The following is a 26,026-nucleotide window of genomic DNA, read 5'->3' as shown; positions in this document are numbered from 1 at the left end:
GTGATTGCAAGAGCTTTATTTCTGTAAGGAATCAGGCTAAAAATGACTCCTTATCCCAAGGGAGCTTGTCCAGCATGTCTCAGACTGAAGTATGGAAAACAGAGAGAATACACTACACAGACAGCGATGCTTAGGGTGCTAATTCCAGATCCAGTCAAATTTCTCTCCTACCACAGCTTCCTTGTTTGGCCTCTGGCAAATCACATAATTTTTCTAACCCTCTGTTCCTTTTACATAAAACAGAGCCAAAGCTTTGGGGTTTTTTCTTTTTGGAGAGGGAACGATGGCTAAGTAAATGAGAAATTATGAAGTGCTTGGATACTACATCTGCACCTCAGGATGATGACATCAAAGCACATTATACCACTGAAAACAAAAAAAAACCCCAAAGCAACTTCTGCTGTGTGTGCCCACAAAGCCAGAACCACCCAGCTGTGGAAAGAAGGTCCCACATGGGAGGAGGTATAGATAGGGCTGTGCGGGGGGGAGACGTGCTAGCATGCTCTCGCACCTGGCAACATACTAACACACACTGAAACATCCTTCTGCAGCGGTCTGCACTGCGGTTAGCCTGGGGAAGGAGAGCAAAATTTTGTCTTTGCTCAGACGAAAACTTACAGGCAAAACAAAAATCCAACCCACTCCAATCTTAACAGAGCATAACAGAGGGGCAAACACCCCCAGAGAAGATATGGGAGCCTGTGCCTCTAGTTAGGAGTACTCAGCATGACAAACACTGTCACAGGACAGGGAAGCTGTGGTATTGCAGCTGCCTCTGCATGTGCAAGGATGTTGTTCTGCCTCTGGATTTATGGTCTGATGTTCCTGAACATTTGCAGTCTCTGGGTGAGGCCACAAGCCTTTAGTTTTATCATATTAACAGGTAAAAGTGTTGGCTGTGTCCAAGCCACTTCAGGGATAATACATGAAGCATAGGGATAATGTTTAGTGAGCAAAGGAGTTCCAAAATAGCAATGTTTTCTTCCCATTAACACCAACCAGCCCTTCTGTGATGGGTGTTTGCTGGCTGGGGGAAACCAATCGGTGACTGCTGCCCATGCCTAATAGGTTTTATACTTGCAGAGCTGAAATCACCCACACAAGCAAGGCTAATGCCATCACTTGCCAGTCCTCATAAGAAAGAAAAAAGAAAAAAAAAAACCAAGAAAAAATAACACAGAAAAAAAGGAAAAAGAAAAAAGGAAAAAATGAAAAAGAAAAAAAGAAAAAAGAAAAAAAAAAGAAAAAGGGAAGGAAAAAAAGTCAGTCATGGACCCAATGAAAGTTGAATCACAGATGCCAGACTCCCCTTTGGGATGTGGGACCTGAGGTCTTCCTTCAAGCCCACTGATCTGTGAAGGACCCATGACTGTCCTGGTGGGAATTGCTTTGTGGCTTAGTGACTTCATTCCACACCCAGAGAGATGGGGACGTTGTTGTCTTGCCAGCAATTTCCCACTGACATGCTATGGCTGTCATGAAGCATCTTTTGGTGTTCTCAAGCACTTGTGCTAGTACAGTATTGAGTTCTGCCACAAAACGATCTTCCTCATATGGTGAGAACTTCACTTGCTGTATTGTTGTCTTCCTCCTCCATCTTCATGCCTTTCCATCAGTAGTTCTGCAATACTCTTGAGGCACTTCTGAATCCAGCTGACTCCTGGTTGTCTTTAGTTACCCTTCTAGCTGGGTTTGAAGTGGGGAGTAATCCTCCTTCACTCATGCTCTCTCTTTGCCTGAGTTCCGACACAATTTCAATCTTGGCCTTAAAACTCAAAATTAGGACAGCCCTTTCCCAAGGAATCCCTCTCTGATGCTGGCTAGATAAGATGAGGACAACAGGAAAAAGATCAGTCCGTAGGGCAGACTCTTGTGCATCCCCAATGGGTTGCTGCAAGCACCACTTAGCAGAGCAGGTGGTGGCAGATTTAACAGAGCAGCTTCCCCACTTCCCCCCAGCAAGCTGCCCAGCTTGCCCATCTGATAAATGGCAGGTTGGAAGGATGTTGGCACCGAAGCTTTGTTTTTAATGAGTTCCAAATTCCCATCAAATCACAAGGAAGGGTGTACTCTAGTTCTGCTTCCTTTTGACCTCCCGTTAGCTAGCTCTTGGCTTCAAGGGGTGAGGTCCCACACTCGCATTTCAGCATGTTCACAGCAGAGACGTTCGGGGGGGTGGGGGTGGTGTCGTTTTGGCTTGGCTTTGTTTTCCTTTCCAAAAATGGACTCGATGAGGAAGAAGGTCGGGAAAAGTTGAGTTAAAAAACAACAGCAACAACAAAAAAGGCAGATTTTGCGGTTGGGGCGCGGGATGGAGAGTCAGCAGACGCAGGCTCTATTTCTGGCACCGCAGCAAAACTTTGTGGATGTCGCTGGGCAAGGCAGCTCGCACATCCATCTCCACCTCGCCTCCCCTCCCTGCCGCCGAGCAGCGAACGCTCATGCCCTCCCTCGCCCCCCGGGGCACGGGGAGGGATGCTCCCCGCCGCCGCCGGCGCCCGGCTCTGCCGTAGGGCTGCGGAGCGGCCCCGCGCCTCTGCCCTGACCGCGTAACATCCTTGGAGGGGTCTGCCTGGCCCGGCGCTTGCTACCGCAGCCGGCTCAATAAAGCACCCTCGGCCTGGCCACGGACCGCCGGCCCCGCTCTCGGGCCCGCCGGGCCGCCTGCACAAGGAGCTCCTTTGTGAAGGGAGGCTGCGGGGCGGCCGTGCTGTGCCCTGGGGGGGCGGGCGGCGGCGGCCCGCGGCGGCGGCCCGGGGGGCGGGCGGGCGCGCCGGGGGAGGAGACAGAAGAGGAGGGCGGCACAAAAGGGGCTGCTGCAGCCCTGCCCGCCGCTGCCGGCGGGGCTCGGCTTTGCTCTGCATCGCATCTCATCTCATCCCATCCTTTCCCTTTCCCGGGAGGAGGTGCCGGGCCGCTCCGCGGTGAAGGAGGAGAAAGGCGGCGGGGGGCTGCGGGCTCGCCTCGCCTTGCCGCTGCCGGCGCCAAGCCATGCCGGGGGGCGGCAGGCGGGCCGGGGGCGAGCGGCAGCCTCGCCCCGCCGGGGGCCCGGCGGGCACCGACACTGCGCCGGCTGGGGGTGAGTGAGCCAGTGAGCGGGCGGGCAGTGGGGCTGGGGGTGGCGAGGGGCACCGCACAGCCGCTCTCGCCTCCCGGTCGAGCAGCCTCGGGGCGGCGGGAGCTGCGGGGAGCGGCGGTGGGACTCTCCTCGTTCCGTCCCCCCACCCACCGTAGCCTCCACCTGCAAGTTGTGCCTCGGCCTCGGGGTGCGGCGTCATCCCCCGCGGGCACCGCTGGAGAGGCTTTCCCTGCCGAGCCTCCACCTTCCCGCTCATTATTTATTTATTTATATTAGTGTTATTTTTTATTCTCTTCCCCCTCACGTCCCCATCCTTCTTCCCCCCCCCCCCCCAAAAAACCGGCATCCCCTGCTAGGGAGCATCGGCGGTGGGGAGGAGGGAGGCGATGGTGCCAGCCCCCTGCCCGTAGATGCGGGCTCGCCGAGGATGGAGGCACCCTCCGACCGGGGCACTGCAGCGAAGGCCCATCTGCTGCCCATGCTCGGCTTGCGAGGAGGGCACAGGCTGGGGATGTGTGCCAAGCCTGCAGCAAGCGAGAAGGAGTAACAGGAGTGTGTGCGTGGGAGGGAAAACATACATACAAATATGTGTATGATCATCATCAAACGTCCCCCTGCTCCATGTCAGATTGCTACAATCCCCCCGTTGGCGGCTGACTGCCAAAGGATGTGGGCATCCAAGTGATTCTGACTAGTGCAGGGCTGGAGGAGGATTGTTTGTGGGCTGGAAATTGGTGTTTGTCCTGCATGGAGTGGCATAAGCTAAAGTAGCACTGCCCTTGTGTGAATTTTGCTCTCTAGGTAATCATGACAAGGGTGATGGGGAGCGCGGCATCTGCTGCAGCCCTAGACTTTTCTCAGCTCAGCACGGGAGAGAGCACAGAGCAGGATGGAGAGAGGCTTCTCTCAGTGCCTCAGCCAGTCTTTTTCCTCTGGGGACTTCCATAGGCTGCGTTTCTGTGAACCTTGACTGAGTCACTCGGGAGCCCTGCTTGTTTTCCAGAGCTGAAGCTGGTGTCTCACACTTCTTCATTCCACCCTAGGGCAGAGCTTGGGTCAGGAGAGAGCCTGCCCTGTTTCTAGCACACAGTGTGGGTGCCGAGCAGCTCCTCTCCCAGAGAATGGCCCTCCAGTCAACTCCAAATCCCTCCCCTTGAGTGGGAAGTTCAACCCCGTGAAAACACACAGTGGCAGCACTGCTAACAAATATGACTCGAGTCACCAGGACCCCTCAGCCCTGTGCAAACAATCTCAAATTCCTGCCTACTCTTGCCCCTGTCTTCCCCTACCTCAGCAGGGTATGAGTCAGCAGGACTTTTTCAGCCCCCCTCCCCAAAGGGTGGCTCGTATGATCTGTAGATTCTTCATGCAGAAGTGGTGTTTGAGCCCTGCTGGAGCCTGATTTAGGAAACGTTTGCATGTCCCTGTTGCTGAAGCCTGGTTGTTGACAGCTGCTCTGAAGAGAGATGAAGGCAATCAGGACCTGTCACTACTCGTCCCTCATGTGGGGGAGAGCCATCTTGGATGTGTGGGAAAAGCAGTGGGCTCTCCATCCTTTAGCACACCTCTCGTTTCCAAAGTCCCCTTAAACACAGCTGCAGTACCTGTGCTGGCTTTTAAACTTCAGTAGTAGTACTGGGAACATGTCCTGAAAACTGGGCTGGGAGAAGAGCAGTCCTTTGAGCTACTCCTGGGGAGCCTCCAGCCTCCCTGCAGCATTAGAAAGCAAGCTTTGAATGAAAACCATTGTGGACTGCAGAAGAGTGAAGCTGTGACTGCCACTGCATGTCATAAAAGTCTCTCGAAGATTTATAGCTCCTCTGCACCCTCAGGTGATTTTGCAGTAGTGGTAAGAAATCTGCTGCAAGGTGTCATGTTCTCTCCATGCAGGGACTCTGTTATACCTGCACAGCTTGTTTATTAGTGCCCTGAATATGGCAATTACATCCTTAGGAGTGAATTTTTCTTGCCCCATTCCTAACGAAGGGGCCCAGCTGCTGCCTTCTGTGTTGATGCACCTGTGATCTGAGGTGCTTCTGAGGCTTGTCTCCACTAGTGGTGCCCAGAATGTGAGGGACCGTTTCCAAGTTGGGTTTAAGGGCTGACCTGCTACCTGCCTCCCTCCCTGCAAGTGCTGATGTGATTAGAAAGAGTTGCTTGTGCGGCTCACAGGGGCTGCCTTGGCGAAGAGGTCAGGACGAGGAGGTGGAAAATAGCATGTATTTGCAAGGGGGTTAGCGTCAGGGGGTGCTCACAAGGGTACTTGTTCCAAACACAAGATAGAGATAGCAGGTCTGGAGGGTCACAGAGTCTGCTCAGCTTAGGCCAGGCGCACTGCAGCAAGCACAGATGCACTCCCCTCTCCTTTTGCGTGGGGGGGCAAACCCATGAGGTTTCTGTGCTCGTGTGTTTCCCATACACCTCGTGTTTACCTTTCCCCTGCTCCCACACACAACTGGTTAGGTACGGTGTGACTTTGTGGCTTGCCAGATTGGTGTAACGTGCTTATTGCATGCCTTGAAGGGATGCTTGTGTGACAGACGTAGGTGGATGTTTGCTGGGTGCACATAGCAATGCTCATAGGTCCTGCTGCTTGCACTTACCACGGAACACAAGCACTTCTGTAGAGTTTAAGCCCACAAATGTGGTGTGAATAAGAAGTCACGGGTACAGCAGTTGTTCTGCACAGTGCAAGTGCACGTAGATGTTATTGTGCATGTTCAACAAACAAAGGACAGCTTAGGACAAGCAAGTTTCTTTCTCTGTCCCTTCCTTGTTCTGACCTGTCAACAAGTCTTATGGCAGGGTTCATAGCTGAGTTTTCTGTTTTCTGTGCCTGAACTTCTGTCTTGAATAGCATCTTTAAGGCACATCGACTAACACAAATTGACATCTTATATGGACACGTTGGATCATAAAGGCAGAGGAAGGAAACGGGAATTGAATTTGGTGACGGTCAGGTCACCACGGGGCAAGCTGGGCCAGCATTCATTTCTGAAGGGTGATTAAGTTTTAGGTGGGGTTAGTTGCTCTAAAATGAGGCCTTTGTACATTGTTGGAATCTGTGACCCAATCAGTGGGATGTGGCTGGAGGAGGTGGTGCTAACAAAGACTGGTACAGCTGACAGTAACTCTGGCAGAGAAGAAGGCAGAAGGGGCACTGACTGGCACAAGAGATGTCTTCACGTATTTAGGTCAGTGTAAGGGCTGGTTCATGTTATCAGCCCTGCTGGTAGAGGAGTGTGGCTACTTGTCTCCACCTGCTTTTCCCTACTATCTTTATCAGTTCTGCAAAAAAATTCAGGCCTGATGACAGGATGGCATCTTGTGGCACTACAGCGAAATATAGCAGTGGGACCTGGAATCTGGGGAAGATAGGCACATGGAGCAGTGCGATACAAAGGGCCGTGGAGGCATGTCTGAGGAATGCCTGCTGTTCTTCATCCTGTGTGATCTTGGGAAAGTGGTGACGTATCTGCAGTGCCCATGGGGACTGTGCTGTCAGGTCAGTGCTGCAGGCTAGCCTTGAGGAGCTTTGGCAGCGCCATATGGAAGGGGAAAGCCTGGGGTCAGGGCAGCTTCATGTCAGGTTTGGGGTGCTTTGATAGAACTGGCTGAGTGTCTTGCTAAGACTGGGCTGTGCAGGTCAGGACTGTGCCCCAGCAGCAGTGCTGTGCAGGCTGCCAGGACCAGGGCAGAGTTGCAATCACACAGCTGCTGAGTTCCTCCTTATAGAGGAGGCAGGAAAAGATGCTGGAGCAGCAGTCTAGAGCACACAAGAGCACTCTGTGCCTACATCCCTGTGTAATGGACTCTGACTGCAGCTCTCAGAAAGGCAGAAACATGATTTCTTTACCTTCATTTTCTGAATTATTTGAGCTCCCTGCAGTGCAAACTCTCTACTTCCCTCAAGCTCCTCCTGAAGCACAACAGGTACCTAATTGTTCTTCAAACCTCTGAACAGGGCGGGTGCATTTTTGTGCTCAGAAGCTTTCCTGGTGGAGGTGATGGGTACAAGGGAGTACAGCACTGCACTCTGAGCTTTCATCTAACAGGCTGAAGGAAGAAGGGAACTGGCTGCCCCGCAAAAGGCAAGGGCTTGTTCTTGATTCATGATTTAGGAAGTGATTATTTTCTGCTTTAGGATCTCAAAAGTTACCTGAGCTGCTCACTCTGGGGGCTTTGGCCATGCATACTGAGAACCTCCCCCTGGCTGATTAGGCAGCTTGATGAGCTCAGTCAGCATTCCCTGTTTCCTCAGCTAGAGGACTGCCCAGGCCTATGTCTCAATAGGCTTTATTTTCAAGGAACCAGCCATGGCTGTATGATATGACCAAATTGAGCTCTGCCAGCAGCCTTCCTCAGCCTGTACAAGCTGCAAGCAGCAGGACAAGTAGATGTGACAGTCTGGAGGGAGAGAAGTAGTGAAGGCAGCTGCTTTTGAGAATTGTCTTGCATTTTATGATTTTTTTTTTCCCCAAAGAGCCTTGGAACAACCCATTAAGCTTCCTTTGAGTAGGGAAGTCTTTCCTGGAGTAGAAAAGCATCTCTTTTTCCCACCCAGGGAAAATGAGGTACGTGGCAAGGCTGTGATGCTCCCAGTGACACACACCAGGATTCAGCAGAAAAGTAGCACTTCCCACACTTGATTTGTGATTTCTGAGACTACTGGTGGCAAAGAATGGCCGAGTGCACATGCTGAGCCAAGGGTTACTGATAACTTTCTAGTCACTGCTGGGATCTTGCTGCCCTGTTCACCAGAGATATCCCCTCTTTCTTGATCTGCCACCTAATCTACAGTCCCAGCTTCCTGCTGCCTTGCTCTGTGTGTGCTGTCTTCCTCTCAATGTGTAAATCCTTACAGGTTGGTCCAGGGGTAGTGAGCAGAATCTCAGAATTGTCAGGGCTGGAAGGGACCTCAAGGATCATCTAGTTCCAATCCCCTTCTCATGGGCAAAGACACATCTCACTAGATCAGGTTGCTCAGAGCCATATCCAGCCTTCAAAACTTCCAGGGATGTGGCTCCTACAGAGGAAGCAGAATCAAACTCTGTCATCTGTTTAAGGGTAATTCTTATCTCAAGATATTGCTGCATGTTGTCTTGCATGAGACTAAAGCTGCAGCAAGCAGATCCGAAGCATAGCAAAAGACTAATGCAAATTAGAGCTGCTGCATAACGGCTCCAGCAACTGTGAAACCTGTGATCTAAACACAGGTATCTGCTACGCTGACTTTATCTGCGCTAGGATCCTCTGTTTCTGCGTGCAGATACTGAAACTGAACAGAAGGCAAGAGAGACAGCACAGCAGAGAGACATAAAAGGGTGTCTGGCTCCTAGATGCTGAGCCCTTTATGAAAGAAGGGGAAGGTAAGCTGGAGCCCTGAGATTTTAAGCTGGTTGTGCTGAGGCTGGAGAGAAGGCTACGCTAGTGCTTTCCTTCCTCTAGCACAAATGTTTCTATTTGGTTAGCAGGGAAAGAGAGGAGGACAGAGGCTTGTGCAGACTGAACATGTTGGTCGCTGACAGATCTTGGAGGTGGCAGGAGACAGGCAAGGTAGGGCTTTGGAAGAAGGCTTTGCCTGTGTAGGGGTTGAGAGCTGATGGTGCTTGCCCTGTATGAGGAAGTCTGGTTTTGTGGAGCTTGTAGCATGAGGCTTGGCCCTGAGGCAGAGCAAAGGGCAGGGTAAATGGGGAGAATGGTGCCTGAAGTGATCAGTGTGAGCTGCATGCTGCTGTTTAATGACCCCGTTGCTGAGGAGAGCCCATGTGGCCCTGGTATTCAGGGGAGCAATATCTCTCAGAATCAAAGGAGTGGGACAGAAAATCAGACAGCAGTCCTCCCTGATTTTTGGCTCAGCCTTCCCTGTACATTATTTGTGCTAGCAAACCTGTTCCTTCTTTACTGCCTGTGGAGTGTTTTCAGTTCCTTTTTCTCCTTCCTACCTGCCCCAGCTCTCCTCCCCTCCTCACCTTGTTGTGCCAGTGCTGTCCAGCTGCAGCTTTTGCCTGCTAACCACGATCGATGGAGGCAAGATGTACCAAGCAGCCTCGCTTGAAGGGGACATGATTTCCTGCTTTTTCACCTGAGGCCATGTGAGGTCTCTGGAGAAGAGGTGGGTTGAAGGAGTTGCTGTTTCCCCATCAGCCCTGTGTCCCCAGATACCTCTTATCATGCTGCACTTTGGTGCAAGCCTGACTGATAGCAAGTAGCTGTTTTGCTCTTCGATGTGTGCTATTGGCACAGAGCCTCTGTGGCCTCAAAATCCTGATCTAGCAGCAACTTTTGGAGCAAAGTACGACCACACCTGCATTCAGCTTGGCCAGGGTGACGATGGGATTGCTTCTGCATAATTTAGTAGTGTCTTGAATTATTTATAGTGCAGTTGTGCTCTGGAACAGTCTTCTCGCTTTCCGTGAGTGCTGGGGGGAGGGAAGGGGAGTTTGTCAGGCATCCAGAGTCTATCACTTAGTGATGAGAAAGTACTGTGGGTTTCCCTTCTGCCCATGTTTGTTCTCATATCTTCTGTGCCCTGAAAATCCAGTTCTGTTCTCTGCATCACTCAGGTGTGTGGTGCTGCACAGCATCTCTCCATGGCTTTAGACTGCAAGCAGCTCCTGAGTTTGGAGCCTTGTCTTTGCAGTAAAGAGATGGTGTCAAGCTGGAGACAGCAAAGCTCGTGCTTGGATTTGGTCTCTGACTCAATTACAGAGCTGTGTGCTGAATCTGGGGCAGGGATCATCAGGACTGCTCTCTGAAACGTTCAGATGCCTCAAGCATTTTTTTCTTTTGAAGGCCCATCTTGTCCTGCCAAAGTGTTTTTTAGCTTTAGCATGACATGGTCCATTGGACTTTACAAGAGATCATCAGGTCCTGAAAACTTGAAAGATCAGGTGGTTGAGCAGCAAACTGTGCAGCTGAAATTCCCATCATTTCTCAGTGATTAAACCCTGAAGAGCAACCACCTGAGGGCAGAGGGAGATTGGGGCAGTTTTTCACAGGCTTTTGCAGCAGAGGAATATTGTGAAGATGCTGGGTGGACTGAGCTCCCACCTCAGCTGTGGAAGACCTTAATGCCCTTTGGCCCTCTGCCTTGCTATGGCAGGTTGCTGTTCCATGCAGATGAGCTGATCCACTCCTGCCCTGCTCATCCTGGTGACTTCGGCATGACTGTGGCTCCTCCCTCCTCTGCATTGTACATCCTTCTTGTTCACCACCAGTTTTCATGGTGTGCTTGTCATCTTTCTCTCCTTCCTTTCTGACCTGGCTGTGGCAGCTGACTTCTCAGAAATGGCTTGGTATAAATCTTTGTGTTGCTAAAGAGCTGAAAGGAGAGAGGAAGGGGTAAGGGTGGAGAGGGAAAGGAACTTGGTCTGTAATCAAGTGGTTGTAGCAGTAGTCTGCTCTCTCTACTCTAGAGCAGAAATATTCAGCTTCCCTGTTTTTTTTTCCCTGCACACACAGTGTCAATTTGTGACTCTTGCATTTGGGGAAGAGTTGGCTGGGCAGTCACCAGATATGCTGTCCCATCTGGCCCTGGCCTGGTTGTGGGATCTTTGGCCTGAAACGAAACCCTATGCTTTGATGGAATAGCCTTACCTCATCAGGGATCTCAGCAGCTGCTTAAAGTCAAAATTTCTTCTCTCCTCTCTCCAGAAATAAGGCAGTCTAGGGGAGGAACATGAAGACAAATGGCCCCCAAACCTATGTGATGTCCAGAATGGCATCTGATTTCACTGGTGAAGGCTAGCTCCCTCCCTGCTTCCCCAAAGACCTGCTCCCAGTCCTTTCCTTTTGGTTTAATCTGGAGACCAGGGTGCTGCTTTGCTTTAGTGAAAGGGAATGTTTGCACAGAAATAAACATACTGTTGAGACCCAGGCCTGCTGCAATGCCTGTAAACAAGATCCAGCCGTCTGTGGGAGGCAGAAGAGAGATTTATGTGACCCAGAGCTAAGTGCATTAGGAGGCTTTTGATTTCATTCTGGGAAACTGCCCCTTTCCGTGGTGCCATATGCCTCTTACCAGCACAGAGCTGTTACTGAAGATTTGATTTGTGTGGATTTAATCTGAGGGGCTGTGATGCTGCAATCGGAAGCAGGAGGTCTCTGTGCTGGAGCCTGAGGTGTTCCTCAGAGCCCTTGAGCCTGTGCCCTTTGTCCACCCCAGAGGTGAGAGTCTGAGCTGATTTACTTCTGCCTTGGGGCAAGGCATTGAAGAGTTCTCTTCCTATCAAGCACTTTCTTTCCAAAAATAATAACAAAGTGAAGTGGCAGCAGGGGATCCAGGCGGCACTGTGGAAGTCTTGCCTAAGCCTTGAAAGAGGAAATGAAGAACAAAGGAAGAAGAGACAAATAAATAAGGGTCTGTTCTTGGCCCAAGAAAAATTCCCATGAGTTTGTAGCATTGCATCTTCCTGGGAAGGCTACACAGCACTGGAGTTAGTTTTTGAGAAATAAAAGGGGAAAGGTGAGAGAATAAGGAGGGGGATGCTGGGGGTGGTGAGGAGAGGAGGAGGGAGAGAGACCCCCTTGAGAAGGCTCTCAGCACGGAGTCGGGTTTCTCTGGCTGCTCCTGGTGAAGAGGGGTTAATGCTCTCTGCACAGGATTGGCTGGTCACCAGGCATTCAGAAAAGAGGGGGATTTGGGGGCTGCCAAGTGGGACCCCTGTGGCCTGGGAGGAGGGGAAGGAAGAGGCTGGGAACGCTCTTCCAAGCAGTAATAGATCGGCTACTGTGGGAAAGTGAGCACATTGCCAAACCCCAAGTGGTTGGTGATGGATGGGGGAGGAAGGAGGGTGGGGATGAAGAGCCAGCTCTCCTCCATGGCCGCTAGGATGATGCTGCTCTTCTGTGGCCTCTCTTTATTTATTGTCTTCCTGGGGTTTAATTACTCCCCTCCTCGATCCATCTTGGAGAGCTTTTATCCTGGGGATGCACAAACAACTGCCACCCGCTTCAAAAATAGCTGGAGGCAACGTGGTTTCTGCCTGCCTGCGTGGGTCTGTGCACTCTACCCATCACCATGGTACCAAGCTCTTCTTGCCTTCTTCCTTCTTTAACTGCCTCTCTGAGCCTACAGGGCACCCACTTTACCTGCCTCTAGGCTCTTCAGCCTGCATCTACAAGTTGCTTGGGCTGTTACACAGCCCCCAGGAACCTTCATGCTTTCCATTGCATGCAGTTTGTGCACAGGCTGGCATGTGCCTGCCATGTGCTCTTCACCCATGGACCTGAGGGTAATCTTGACTGCTCATCTTGGTGCTCTTCTCAAGATCTGTGCCCTGTGCTCCGCTTGCTTGGCATGCATCGATTGCCTCCCAGGAGCTGCTTTGAAAGCACTTACTTCCTCCTGCTTTTTCTGAGTCCCTCCTTGTGATATGCTCCTTCCCTAATGCTGTTGGGAGGAGTTAGGGAGCCTCGTTGGAGTTCTGGTTAGATGAACAGCACTTTTTTAAGTCCTCTAATGTGTCTGAGGATGTATCTATGAGATAGCACAGTTTTGGTGAAAAGTGAACTGCTGGTCAGCTGCTGGTTTCCATGCCTGGCACTTCTCTTGAGGCTTATTTTTAACTCTGTTAGATCTTCTGCTGATTTGGCTTTACAAAGCAGACTTTCATACAACTGACAACTTGAATTCATACGACTGACAACTGAGGGGTGGTGAGCTGTGAAGGTGGTGAGTGAGGGGAGAGAACCTATTAAACAACAGCCTGTGTTACTACATGCCTCACTTGAGGTCTCTGAAAGCATGATTTTCTTTTATCCTTGGGGAAAGTGGTTTTGTTCTGTCCCTCTCTGCAAGACACTTAGACCAGAGGGAGTTTTTATGTACTTCTTTGACTCCATAGCCTGTCTGAGGACGTAAGATGCTTTCTTTGTAGTTTTGTCCCTTTTTCTTATTCCTTGTCTCATGATGGAGCACTTCTTCCCTTTTAAGACACTAAAGTCAAGAAGCAAAGGAACCACCAACTCCATGTTGCCCTGCTGTAACCACTGGCACTTGGAGCAGTGAGCAGCAGCAGTACTGTGTTGGGCTGGGAGAAAAGCCTTGCATCCTTTCTGTGTACTGCAGAGTGCAATGAGCAATGTCTTAGCTCACCCTCTGATGTCCACACACTCCTGATTTTGGAGGCAAGTGGTGATGCAACCTCCAGGACCATCACAGTATTTTTTGTGTAAGCAGATGTTTTGCTTCTCCTTTAGTGGGAAGAGTACTGAGGCTACTGCTGCTTAGAAATTAAAATTGGTTTCTGAGAGCATCTGAAGGATCAGAGCTTGCTTGAGGCATCTCTGGAGCCATGCAAATTCCCAGGGTGAGATTTGCCTTAGCTGGAGAGAGGACATTAGCTACAAGGCAGCCCAGTGCAGCGAAAGGATACTGAGAATATTTGATAACTTCAGGCTGGATTCTCACCTCCACGGGAATCTTTCTTTAGCATGCAGTACTGTACCCTTATGACGTCCAAGCACTTCTTGGGTAAAATGAGATTGGTGCCTCATAGGCCATTACTGGATTTCAGTAGAGTTTTCTAGACTTCTCTGAGCAGATCTTTTAAACTGGGGGCTGGAGAATTACATAATTATGCTGCTATTAGTATTATGGTAGTTACAGTAAGAACAATCTGTTCTGAGTGAAGGGGTTTTATAATGGACTCTGAAGGTGTTCAGATGCTGGTCTATGCTGCTAACTTCTGGGAGATGAGTCTTGAGCCCAAATCCTGCCAACAAAGACCATTTTATTTTCTGATCCCGTGTGCTCTGCACAGAGGGTTAAGAGCTCCTTCGCCCCAGACTGTACAGCTATCTCTCCGTGGCTGGAGATGTGGCATCTAAAATAACCATGGCTTAGTCCACCAAAGAGCAGGAGGAGACAACTGAAAACAGCTGAAGCAGTGAAAGCCCAAGGGGAGTATGGAGTCAAAAGGTACTGTGCTTCCAGGAACCAGAAGTCTGCAGCCACAGTACTTAAAGCTGGAGGCATTGCATCGCATCCATCTTAGCTTCTGTGTGCAGTAGATCATAGTTATTGGCATGGAGTACTCTGGTTTCTTACAGAGCACATAGGAAACATCCTGGAGGGTGTTTTTTTGACCTCTGGGGCCCAGTAAAGCTTTGCACACAATCTGGAGGGTTGTGGCTGACATGTACATCATGCTTCTGCCTTCACTGGGAAGGGGAAGGGCTGTGTTTTTAAGCTGTGCTCTCTCCCTTCCCTGCCCAGCCTCACCTTAGCCTCTTGCAGTTGCACTCTTTATCTGTCCTTTCTTTTGTGTGTGTTTTTTTTTTGATCCTACATCAAATTTTCTTCCTGCTTCATGACACCCATTAATGGTGTGTGGTCAGCAGCTCTGAAAAACACATGGGCATCATGGTGGTACCCTGTTGGGAGTGCTCACATTATATCTCTGCTTACCTCCCTGTTGGAGGGAATGCTCTCAGGGCAGAGCCTGGCTCTCCCTTGGCATGACCTTTCTTGAAGAGCAACTGTGCAGGTCAGTGTCACCTGGTGGTCACTTGCCTTGAAGCTGCAAGGGAAATGCATATCATGTTTTGCATTGGCACTGTGGGCAGCAGCTCTCAGTGAAGGTCACAGAAGAATACTGTTTTCTGCCCTTGAAACTTGAATGGAAGCCGATACCACCCTGGTTGTGTTCAAACCACCTCGTAATGTGCCTCTGCCAGAACTTCCTGCTGATGTCCTTCTAGCTTGCAGTCCCCGAGAACACCACAGCATCCTTCATGGCAGAGAAGTGCTGAGCCATAACTGTCTTCTGGTAATTTCACTTCTCTCTGCTTTCCCTGCTGGCCAGCTTTGTAGCAGAAGCTTCTCCTCCTGTCCTTAAACGAAACACAGTCCTGCTGCCCCTGAGCCAGTCACGTTTCAGTTGTGGACAAAGAACAGATTTTCACTTTCTCTTTACTTCTGAGGATGTTTGCAGGACAGAAGTAACTTCAGATTTTCTGGAGTGAGTTGAGGTGCTGTGACCCTGATGGCTGTGATTCCTCTGGCAGGTAGCCCTCATACTTTAGAAGTGCAAAGACTCTTTCTTTGTCTCTGGCTGGAGCAGAGAAAGTTTGGTCCTCCCTGTGGAGTGGAAGATGAAAGCCATGTGGATTTTAACCTGCTGTGTGAAAATTATTCTAATTTGAATTGTTGCTTTGTGTTGAAGTGTTTGAGTGATGGGAAAATATGTTACTGTGTGGGTGTTACAGGATAAAGTTAGGAAGAGGAGATGAGCATCTCTGTATAAGGCAAACCCAGAAAGTTCTACTCTCCATTGCAGCTTTCCCCCTGTAACCATGGAAGAGGTCTAGGGAGCTGTGAGTCCTGTGCCCTAACAAGATGGAGTGTGGGGTACCATGCATCCAGCAGCCTGCTGCATGGCCTCTTGCCAGTGTTCTCCAGAAGAGAACATGAGGACTGGTGAACTGCCAGCTCTTGGTGGTGCATATCTTTCTCTCTGGCTCTTAGGAAAACAAAGATATGACTTCAGGGTGGTGTAAATCAGCTGGTCACTTGACAAAAACACAAGTAAAATGGCAACAGGTGCCTCATGTGTGCCACTCCTGGATTTCCACCTTCTCTGAAAGCCCTTCCCCTGCATGGCAGAGACATAACTTCAAGCAAGGAAATATCAAAGGGATTCCTCACAAAAAGAAGCTTTCAGCATGTCTTGCTGAGACTGAATGTTGGTGAAGTGGTTTATAACTGCATGTTCCCTAAAGAGCTTTGTCTTAATGGAGCTGACTGTCCACACTCTTGGCTTTTCTTCTGCTTTGACATTAAAGCTTTTCTTGCTGCTGTTTTTAACCTGACAGCAACTCTCACTCTCCCTGAGATCAAGTTGAGTTTTGTTGGATTTTTTCCCTTCTCCTCATTCAAAATTGTCAAAAGGGAAATATCTTCTCTTGCTGTTTTCTGTGTTCCTGATAACTGAGGGCCGATTTGTGATGCAGCAGCTGGGATCTTTTATGACAAGCTGAGATGTCTCCCTGACTGGTACCTCCTTTCTCATTTCCATCACATGTAAACCTTCTGGATCAGAAGAGTGGGTAATAACATCTTCCTCCCCTGCTGGCCTTTGTCTCCAATTAGCTACCACTCAGATCCATCTTGCACTGCAGTTCTGCTCGGAGGACATGGGAAGGCAGATATGTGATGGTTTTCAGCATCTCAGCCCACCCAAGAGTGTGTGAGTGCTCTCTGCTTCCCGGCAGAGGAGTCCCTGGCATGTGAGAACGGAGGTGGTTCCCAGGGAAGAGGTTCTGAAGGCAACACAACTTGCTTTGCTTTGCCTGCTTTTTGAAGAGGATAGGAAATGGTTTCATGTTCCCGTTCCCTAACAAAGGCAACTGAGCATCAAAAATTGCCTCCTGGGACATGTCAGCAGTGGAACAGCAGAGGGTAGTGCAGGGCCTGCTTGCTTTGGCAGAGCTGCAGGGGCGGGCTGTGCACAGCAGCCCAGCTCTCCCCGGCACACACTGCAATAACAGGGAGGCAACGCAGCTGTGCACGGGCTGAGTTTTGCCAGTGGGTGAAGAGCTGCAGAGCCTGACCGATATTGATGTATGCAAATATCAAGGAAAATAAGCTCTAGCTGCTAAAAGCATGCGTCCTGCTATGCTGACACACCCCACCCCAGAAAGTGAAGCAGTTTGTATGGCAAGAGTTGGGACCTTTTGTTTGGGAATTTACCATGACATGCAGAGCATCACAGCCATCTGGGAAGAACAGGGAGATGTGCTTTGTGTGATTCCATGAGCACTGGCCCTCTGTCCTGGGCAGGTTCAGAGGAAAGTGGCTGCTCTGCATTTGCATGCCCTGTAGGAACTGGAGTGAAATCAGCATTGCCTGACAGCCATTGGGATTGCCTTGCTGCAGCAAGCCAGCAGTTCATCTTGCCCAGGCTTCAGCATTTGGAGAAGACCCTGATGTCTGGAAGTAATGCCTTGGAGAAAGTACAAGACACCTGGCTGGAGAAAGCTGTACTCATTTACCCACAAGGGACATTTCCTCCTGACAGCCAGTTGCTGCTAACTTAGTATTTTCAGCTTCCTTGTGCCCTCTTGTTCTTTGTACTTCAAGAGAGCAAAAACTGGTGATGTGCAAGGAAAAGGCACTGGATACTCCTCTACCTTGCAAGTGATCTTGCTCCTTTAGCAAGACCTTAAAGGAGCCTTAGGAAAAAGGAAAAACTAATACCCTGGACACAAAAAGACACACTTGGGGGGTTTTGCAGCCCCTTCTTTTTCCCCCTCGAGGAAAGATTGACAGCAAGCTCCAAGATTGTCCTTTATGCCTCTGAACAGGACAACATCCAACCCCTTCATGGCTGAACAACCACAATGATGGTCTCCCACCAGAAGGGCCATGATTACGGTTATGAGGTCAGGCTGCAAGTTGCAGCAGGTAGGTGTTGGAGGTGAGGACCTGGCTATGGCATCTGAGGAGAGCCACAATTCCTCCTTCCCAGCTTGTCTGACAAGACAGCCTCCTGGGCATGCACAAAGCCAGGAGTGTGCCCTGTGTCAAAGTATATACACCCATATTAAACATTAACAAATGGGCTCCAGCTATCTTATTATTATTATTATTATTATTATTTATTTGCTGTAACTTTTCCACCAACTTCAAGCTCTCAGTTCCCCATTTCAAAATTTGCTGTAGCACTTCTCACCCTGCCACCTAAGCACGGAGGTTGGCATCAGAGGATGGTGGTTATCACTAAAAAGATTACAGCAAGGCATCCAGAAATGCTTGTTGCTGAGCTGTAAGGTGTAATCACGGACAACCTCTCTATCAAAGTCTGTCAGAGCCATCTGTAGAGCACCAGATACGTTTTCCTTTGGGCAGTTGCCATCTGTCTAACTGCTTTATGGCTTTTCACTTTAGGATTAGATTCTCTCCAAGTTAATCAGTAAACCTGCTTTGCTGTATTTTACTTAATGTCCTCTGAAGCAGTGGGACTGACTTGGGTGCTTCTTCCCTCTGCTCTCACACTGAGACAAGTTGGTGGAGGAGTGGGACAGCCCCAGTATGAGTCCAGTGACTTGGGGCAGCTCCACTGTGCCCCCCAGGAGGGGAGACTGCTTCCTGTAAAGGTCACCAGCACCACTGCACACTGGGTGAAGGTTTTACAAGTCATAGCATAGGGTATGTGATTCCTCTAAGGAACTTTGGCCCTAGAAGGGGGAGGGCATCAGGGCAGAAAGCCACCACAAGGAGGTGCATTGCGGATTGCGCGTGTTGCGTGTGGGGACCTCGCAGCAGAGCTCTATCTCTTTGCCTGCTGTTTCGTGGAGGGTTTCATGCTCAAGGGAGAAGAAAACAATCTGCGTTGCAAAGGACTTTTAGGCGACCTTGTTCCCCTGCTCAGCTTTGCTCCAACCTTCCCTTCCCTAGACAGCACAAGATGAGCACCTTTTGTCCTTCTCAGCAAAGCACTAGGTGAGCTTAGGTTTGTTTGGGGTTGGTTTGGTTAGTTTGGACTTTTTTTGTCTTTTCTTTTAGTCTTTGTTTGTTTGTTTGGGGTTTTTTGTTTGTTTTGGTTGGGCTTGGTGTCCTTTTTCTGGATTATAGTCTTCAATCGCTTCTTCACTTGACAGCAGCTCTGTGTTCTCTGCCTGGGCTGAAGGAGGGAAGATGATGTAGGAAGCTGATGTGGTTTGGAGGGAGGAGGTGAAGGGGTCCACACCGCTTGCCTCTTGCTGGTCTGACCTGAAGCAGTCACGATTGCAGAGCGCTACCAGCAGACATCACCAGGCAACTGTGATAGCCACTGGGATCCAGATGCAAAAACCCCTCAGCACCTGATTCAGAGAATATGGCTATCTAGGGCCAGCATTTGGAGATAGAGGGGACTTAGAGGAGAACCGGAGAAGAGTAAAAGTGACAGAATAATTTGGCCTGTGTTTCCTTCTCTTTTGAATCCTGGTGTGAACTTGGGACATTTCCTTGTAACAAAGGTGGAGTTTAAGGTGTGTGCATGGAGCAAACAAAAGAGTAAGCGTTTGCCTGGCTAATGACCTTGATCATCTAAAACAGTCTGTCTTACACCAGTCATGTTTCAACTATGTACCCCCTATTCTGGTTTGTCTATCCTGCTTTCTGCTCTCTCCATCTTCCCCCAACCTTTTGGTGCTGCAGGACCTGAGGAGCCTTCTGTTTGCTTTATTTCCATCAATAAATGGGGCAAATTAGCCAAGTGCAGTGAGTTCACCAGCTCACGAAGTCCCGCTCTGGATTTCCCACCATTTCACCCTGTTAACAGTACTCTTACTGTCTTTGAGTTTATAAGACTGACTGCTGTAGAGGAGGTTCAGCTTGGTGTAACGCAGCTTAGCCAAAAGACCCACTGAAGATGGCAGGGAGTGGAGTAGTTCTTGGATTCAGTTCTCGAAGGATGCATGCTAAATTTGGACCAGCTTTCTGCTATCCCAACCTTTCTTTCTACCAGTGGTAAACTCTTTACTTCTCAGTAACTGCTAAATGTGACTTTCCTTTTCCTGGCTTTTCCACAGGATGAAGATGAGACGCCATAAGCTCTTTCTGACTCTCTGCATGGCTGGTCTCTGCCTCATCTCCTTCTTGCACTTCCTCAAGGCCCTTTCCTATGTCACCTTCCCCCGGGAGCTGGCTTCACTTAGTCCCAACCTCGTCTCCAGCTTCTTCTGGAACAATGTCCCTGTCACACCTCAGGTCAGCCCTGAGCCAGGGGGTGCAGAGTTCCTCCGCACACCCCTTTACTCCCACTCCCCCTTGCTCCAGCCCCTGCCTCCCAGCAGAGCCAGCGAAGAGCTACACAAAGTCGAGTTTGTGCTGCCAGAAGACACCACAGAGTATTTTGTCCGTACCAAAGCTGGCGGCGTTTGCTTTAAACCAGGTACCAAGGTGTTGGAGAAGCCACCCGTGGGAGGGCGGCCAGAGGAACGAGCAGATGGTGCAGCCTCCGGGCGGCCGGCTCGCAAGCCACTGAGTGCCAGCGGTACCAAGCGGCGCAAGTGGGTGGAGTGTGTGTGCTTGCCGGGCTGGCACGGCCCCAGCTGTGGGGTCCCCACCGTGGTCCAGTACTCCAACCTGCCCACCAAGGACCGCCTTGTGCCAAGGGAGATCCCCCGGCGGGTCATCAATGCTATCAATGTCAACCACGAGTTTGACCTGCTGGATGTCCGCTTCCATGAGCTGGGAGATGTGGTGGACGCCTTTGTGGTGTGCGAGTCAAACTTCACTGCCTATGGAGAGCCGCGGCCCCTCAAGTTCCGCGAGATGCTCCTCAACGGCTCCTACGACTACATCCGCCACAAGTTGCTCTACGTCTTCCTGGACCACTTCCCCCCTGGGGGCCGCCAGGATGGCTGGATTGCTGACGACTATCTGCGCACCTTTCTCACCCGGGATGGCGTCTCTCGCCTCCGCAACCTGCGCCCGGATGACGTCTTCATCATTGATGATGCTGATGAGATCCCGGCCCGTGACGGTGTGCTCTTCCTCAAGCTCTACGATGGTTGGACAGAGCCCTTCGCCTTTCACATGCGCAAGTCGCTCTATGGCTTCTTCTGGAAGCAACCAGGCACCTTGGAGGTGGTCTCGGGTTGCACCATGGGGATGCTCCAGGCCGTCTACGCTACCGACGGGATCCGTCTGCGGCGCCGCGAGTACTACACCATGCCTGGCTTTCGGCAGTACGAGAACAGCACAGGACACATCTTGGTGCAGTGGTCACTGGGCAGCCCCCTCCACTTTGCTGGCTGGCACTGCTCCTGGTGTTTCACCCCAGAGGGGATCTACTTCAAACTGGTTTCAGCCCAGAATGGAGACTTCCCCCGCTGGGGTGACTATGAGGATAAACGAGACCTCAATTACATCCGGGAGCTGATCCGGACTGGTGGCTGGTTTGATGGCACTACGCAGGAGTATCCCCCTGCTGACCCCAAGGAGCAGATGTACGCTCCCAAGTACCTGCTCAAGAACTACCAGAGGTTCCGCTACTTGTTGGAGAACCCCTACCAAAAAGCAGAGGGCACTGGGTGAGGCCGCTGTGGTTTGTGTAGGAAACTGGAACTTCTCAACAAAGGGAAAGAGCTGAGTGTTTTCATCTGTTCTCTTCTTTAGTTTAATTTCTGGGTGGGGTGTGCCATTCCTCTGGGGTCTCTGCCCTCCCTCCTTTCCTTCTCTTCTTCCCTCTGTCCCATGGTTACCCTGGGGACACACATTCCTCAGTCATGTGAAGGGCAGGAAGAGGAGAGATGTTGGGTACCTACTCCAGCAGTAGCATACACGCTTCCCTGCATCTCCCAGACCCCTCCTGCTGCTGGAGAGAATCTCTGCAGCCAGCTGGCAGATTTTCCTCTGCAGGAGGCTGGGAGGGTCCCAGGGAGAGAGAAGGCAGCTGCTCCTGTCCACGGTGTCCTTTGTGGATCAGAGCAAGCACAGATGTGAGCCTGGGCTATTCAGTGAGTGTGTGAGTCAGCAGGCACAAAGTGATGCGAGTGGTCACATGTGCAGATGTGTGTCACAGGCAGTTTTTGGATGAGTGAATGTGCAAAAGCATCTCAGTATGCTGCTTTTTTTTTAATACCTCTATATTCAAAGAATACTTTGGGCAAAGGAAATCCTTTTGCTTCCAAGATGCTCTCCCCAGGATTCGGCCCTCCTCCTGCAGGCTTAATGCATCTGTCCTGGGATGTATCTTGCCCTGATGCTCAACCAATCCTGGAGCAGACAAATTGGAAGCAGAGGAAAAAGTTAATTTATTTATATATATATATGATTTTTTTTTTAACTCCTTTTTTCACCCCTGCCCCCACAACACTGCACTGCCTTGGCCCACAGAAGCTGAAGCATCTTCCCTGCAGTACATGCTTCTTTTGGGGCTGGGACAAGCTGCAGGGGACTTAATCAGATGGTGGGAGTGTATGTTTACAAGTGCATGGTTTCCTATGTGCATGAGTGCTAACATGCATGGTTTTGGTATGCACGTGGGCATTTGTTGCCAGTACTGGGGGGGGAAGGGGATGTAGTTGGGATTGGGAGCGTGTGTTTTCCCAATCCCAAATGGTGGGATCCAGAAGCTGCAATCTCTGCCTCAGCATGGATGACTTTTTTTGGGAAATCATAGGAGGGAATTCACAGGGAATTCACAGGACTGTTGTGTGCCTCTGGCTGACACTGCAACCCTGCAGTCTGTGGGTGTTGCAGGGTTGCTGCTTTCATGTGCTGGCTATTCCCTCTGGCTATGAGGCAAAAGGGAAAGGAGATGGGCAAGGCTCTGACTCAGCAATGGGTATTGTGGGGAAACAAAGTCCATCAAGGCACAGGATTCATCTCTATTGCTCTTAGGGCGTAATGGAGCTTGTAGACAAATGGGCCAGGGACAGATTTCTTGAGGTTAAGAGACTGTTCTGGGGCCATCATGCAATCCAGAGAGCATGTGCAGCCTGGGCCTTACAGACAAGACCATGCAGAGGAGAGGATATTTTGGACTCCAGCTGCAGCATTTCTGTGCCAGTATCTGCTCAGAGTCTGCTAGTGATGAGTAGCCATTGTATTAGATTGATTCAGCTCACAGATGAGGCAGATCCATGTCTCCATCCTTACTACTCTTCCTTAGTAGGTTGCTTGATGGGGTCCCCAGAGTTTGGGCTGCAGTGGGCAGAGGGTGGAAAACATAATGAACTTGCTGTTAGCCTTGCAGTGGAAAAACCATCTGTGCCAGGGCAGAAGAACTTCCACTGATGTTAACTTACTCCATTTCCATCCTTCTGCCTCATTCCTATCTCTGTATCTCTCTTTTCCCTCCTGTTCCCCTCTCTAGAGAAATGAAAAAACATCAAGATTAACATTGCTTTTCTGATCAAACTAAGATGAATTTCATCTTAGCCCCTTCCACATCTCATGCTGTAATGCCTGCTTAGAAGAACTGAAGGATCTTTTTTGTTGGTTTTGTTTTTTTTTAATCACTGTTCTCACTTCTGCTGTTTCTTCCCCACAGGTAGAAAAGCTCACTTGGGAAACAGGTGCAAGGATAAAGCTTTGGTAGGCAGAATCTCCCTTCCCAAAGGGGAGCTGTGGCTCTTCTAAGCCTGGACTTGTTGGTGCAGCAACAAGGGAGGGAGTTGGCCCTTGTGCCAAAGAGCTGTGTGAAGGTCTTGGGTGAGGAGAGATTTTAGAGAAATGAGCACCTGACCAAGAAAAGAGGAGCCTGAGTTGAGCCAGATGAGAGCAGTAGCACAAGAACATGCTTTCCCCAGGGGCAGTTGGAGGAGAGCAGGTTTGCTAGCTTAGGGGATTCAGTAGCAGAGGAGTGTGGAAGAAGAAAGCATTTCTCATTTTTGCTTTTGGAAGGGAGCCTGATATCTGCTCTCAGACCTTTGGCTTTGCCTTACCTTAGTGATAACAGACAGCCCCAGCACCAGGTTTTGCTGGAGACAGGAGAGAAATACAAGTCAGTCTTTGTGTGGGTGCTTTAGCAGCACCAGAGCCCTGTGAAGCAGGGGTTGAGTGCTTGCGTGCTGGGGCTGCACCTCCTTATCTTCCACAGTGAGATCAGCCTCTCCTCTGCTACCAGCCCTTCCCATGCCTGCAAGTCCTTAGGGATTTTTAGTGTGCTGCAAGTCACATTTTCTTCACTGAGGTGTGGCCTTTGTCCCTTTGGTTGTTTCAGATAAGCCAGCAGCTGTGATATCTGGATCTCCTATTCCTGAAGTAAAACCCATTGCCTTGTCTCCTTTCTCCTCCATTATTTGTTCCATCATTCTCTACCTCTTCTTCCTCATTGCCTCTCCTTTCTGTCTCCTTATGCAGGAGGAAAAGGTCTCTCAGCGCTGGGGCTGTTCTGCAGGACTCTGGCCCTGCCTTTTTCCTTAACTTTCTCTTTCTTGGGAAACCAAATTTAAAACAGACAGACTTCTGTTGTGGTGGGAAGCAGAGACTACAGATGAAACGTATTTGCTTTCTTTCTCAAGAATCACTTAAACATTTTCTGATTTAAGGCCAAACCACTCAATGTTTCTGTCTGATTTGTCTGGCTAACCCTGTGTTTATTATCCTTGGGGAGCCAGAGTGCCTGGTGTTCAAAATCTTCCTGCTTGTCCCTGGAGGTGATGGGGACTAGCAAGCTGACCTTTGCACAGTGATTTCCCAAGCTGATGGATTTCCCTCTGTCCAGCCCCTTAAAAGTCTGTGAAGGTGTAGCGTGGTGACAGGCAAAGGAAGAGGCAGTTTTGTATCAGATCCTCATTTCTCAATGCTGAAGTCTGAGGTGAGAGTTGAGGAACCTTGATCTTGGCTGCACCAGGTCCTGATGTTTGAGAAGGGAAGGACTGAAGAAACATATCCTGCCCCTGGCTGGAACTGGGATGAAACCACCAGGGCCTGATGCCTCTTGGTTCTTGCAGTCTCTAGCTGTGAAGCCACATACTACCTTCCTGGGAGCTGTCCAGTGGAGGGAGAGAAAGCATCACCAGTCTTTCCCTACAGCCCTCTTCAGCTCTTCTTTTTCTTCCTCAGAATGTTTCCACCTTCAAATGAAACAGTACAGAGGAGAGCCAGGTAGTAGATGAAGCAGTATGTGGCATCCCCAAACTTTGTTCTTCTCTTTGTCTCTGTTCTTGCCTTTTCTTGTGCTTCCCACCTAAAAAAGGGATTGTGTGTCCATGCATGGCTTTACACTGAGCAACTCATCTTTCTCCTTCACCCTAAGTAAAGGGAAGGCATGGTCTTTGGTGGACCTGCAGTAGATGACTTCAATAAAGCAGTGGGAACAGGGCAGGTTGGCTGTCTTTGCCCCTCTGAAGGAAATGGGGACAAGTCTGAACCCAAATAATGGACAGAAGAGATGAAGTAGTTTTGTGCCTGTGTGGTTGGTATGAAGGATATGGACTTGTGCAAGCCTGCTCTCACTGTTTCTTCCTCCTAAGCTTGTGTCCTGCTGAGGCACTTGCTGTGTGCAGCTCAGGCTAGCTTGCTTTCTGTGTCAGGGGCAGGCAAGGTAAGGTACAACTTAGGATGGAGGGAGAGTACCAGAGCAGAATGGGTATTTGTTGCCCTCCACCCACCTTTTGATGTATCCTTGTGGGATGGTAGTGTCTTTTTGACTCCCAAATGTCCTCTAGGCACTGTCCTTGTCTCCCAGCTCCTGCCAGCAATCTCTGTGGCTGCTATGCCTCTGCACTGTGAAGACATGTCCAGGGTCACTCCTGGTCTAATTAGTGAACACTGGTAGTGAAAAGGCAAGGGATGGCTCCTCCTGGTTTCACTGACCTCAAACCTTGGTGAGAAAGGAGGGAAGCAAAAGGGAGAACAGGTTCCAAATCCCTCCATTGTTGTGTTCTTCCCACCCCTGCAAAAAAACATCTCTTCTGATTTCTGAGACGTTGGACAAACTTGCTGCTCCTTATAGTAAAAGAGGAGGAGCTGGAGGTAAGGGGGTGGCAGGAGGGGCTTGGATCCAGCCCCAAGAAAAGAGGGATGCTTCTAATGCAATACACTGACATTTAAAGCTTTGGGGACTACAGATAACAGATTAAAGAGGGATCTGAATTACTCAGATGAAGAATTTAAACCACTGTTTTTTTCCCCCTTCCTGTGTGGATGACGATGCAGTATCATCCCGGAGGTGGTTCAGACAGCACTTCTGAACCTGGTGTCCACCTGGACCTACTGGTTGCATTGCCCCTGGGGTGGCTGTGGAACACCCTGCTTTGGCAAAAGAATGAGTGGACTTGCCAAAAAAAAAAAAAAGAAGAAGAAAAAAGAAGTGTCTGTAAAGCTCCTTTCCACTCTGTAATTTATAAACAGCAAGTAATAATGAACTTTTTGTAAGGGTAAATCAAATGTACATTCTGAAATCATTTTCTCTGTAAATGGTTGGATTTCATTTCACCCTTAAAGGGATGCTTAAAAGGAGGAGATTAAAAATAAAAACAATTGCAAAGTCTGAAAGGAAA

At 49.9% G+C, this 26,026-nt stretch overlaps 1 protein-coding gene across 2 annotated transcripts; it reads left to right on the top strand.

The window, feature by feature from the left end:
* The first annotated feature begins 2,846 nt into the window (after positions 1 to 2,846).
* Positions 2,847 to 26,026, top strand: MGAT3 (beta-1,4-mannosyl-glycoprotein 4-beta-N-acetylglucosaminyltransferase). Of its 2 annotated transcripts, none has more exons than XM_064155226.1 (2): positions 2,847 to 3,079; positions 19,601 to 26,026. In XM_064155226.1, the coding sequence occupies exon 2, from the start codon at positions 19,602 to 19,604 to the stop codon at positions 21,108 to 21,110; it is 1,509 nt and encodes a 502-aa protein (XP_064011296.1). In that variant the 5' UTR covers positions 2,847 to 3,079; position 19,601; the 3' UTR covers positions 21,111 to 26,026. The 2 variants fall into 2 exon arrangements, with proteins under 2 accessions (XP_064011296.1, XP_064011295.1); XM_064155225.1 differs by lacking the exon at positions 2,847 to 3,079 and adding an exon at positions 17,671 to 18,527.

This window comes from Pogoniulus pusillus, chromosome 15, assembly GCF_015220805.1.
Source record: "Pogoniulus pusillus isolate bPogPus1 chromosome 15, bPogPus1.pri, whole genome shotgun sequence".
NCBI classification, from domain to species: domain Eukaryota; kingdom Metazoa; phylum Chordata; class Aves; order Piciformes; family Lybiidae; genus Pogoniulus; species Pogoniulus pusillus.
This window is presented reverse-complemented; position numbering and strand designations above follow the sequence as displayed.

Coding starts and splice junctions, on each gene's coding strand:
- MGAT3 (XM_064155225.1), top strand. CDS start 18,493: ATGAGCACCTTTTGTCCTTCTCAGCAAAGCACTAG. Junction 18,528..19,600: donor CCTTCTCAGCAAAGCACTAG/GTGAGCTTAGGT, acceptor GCTTTTCCACAG/GATGAAGATGAGACGCCATA.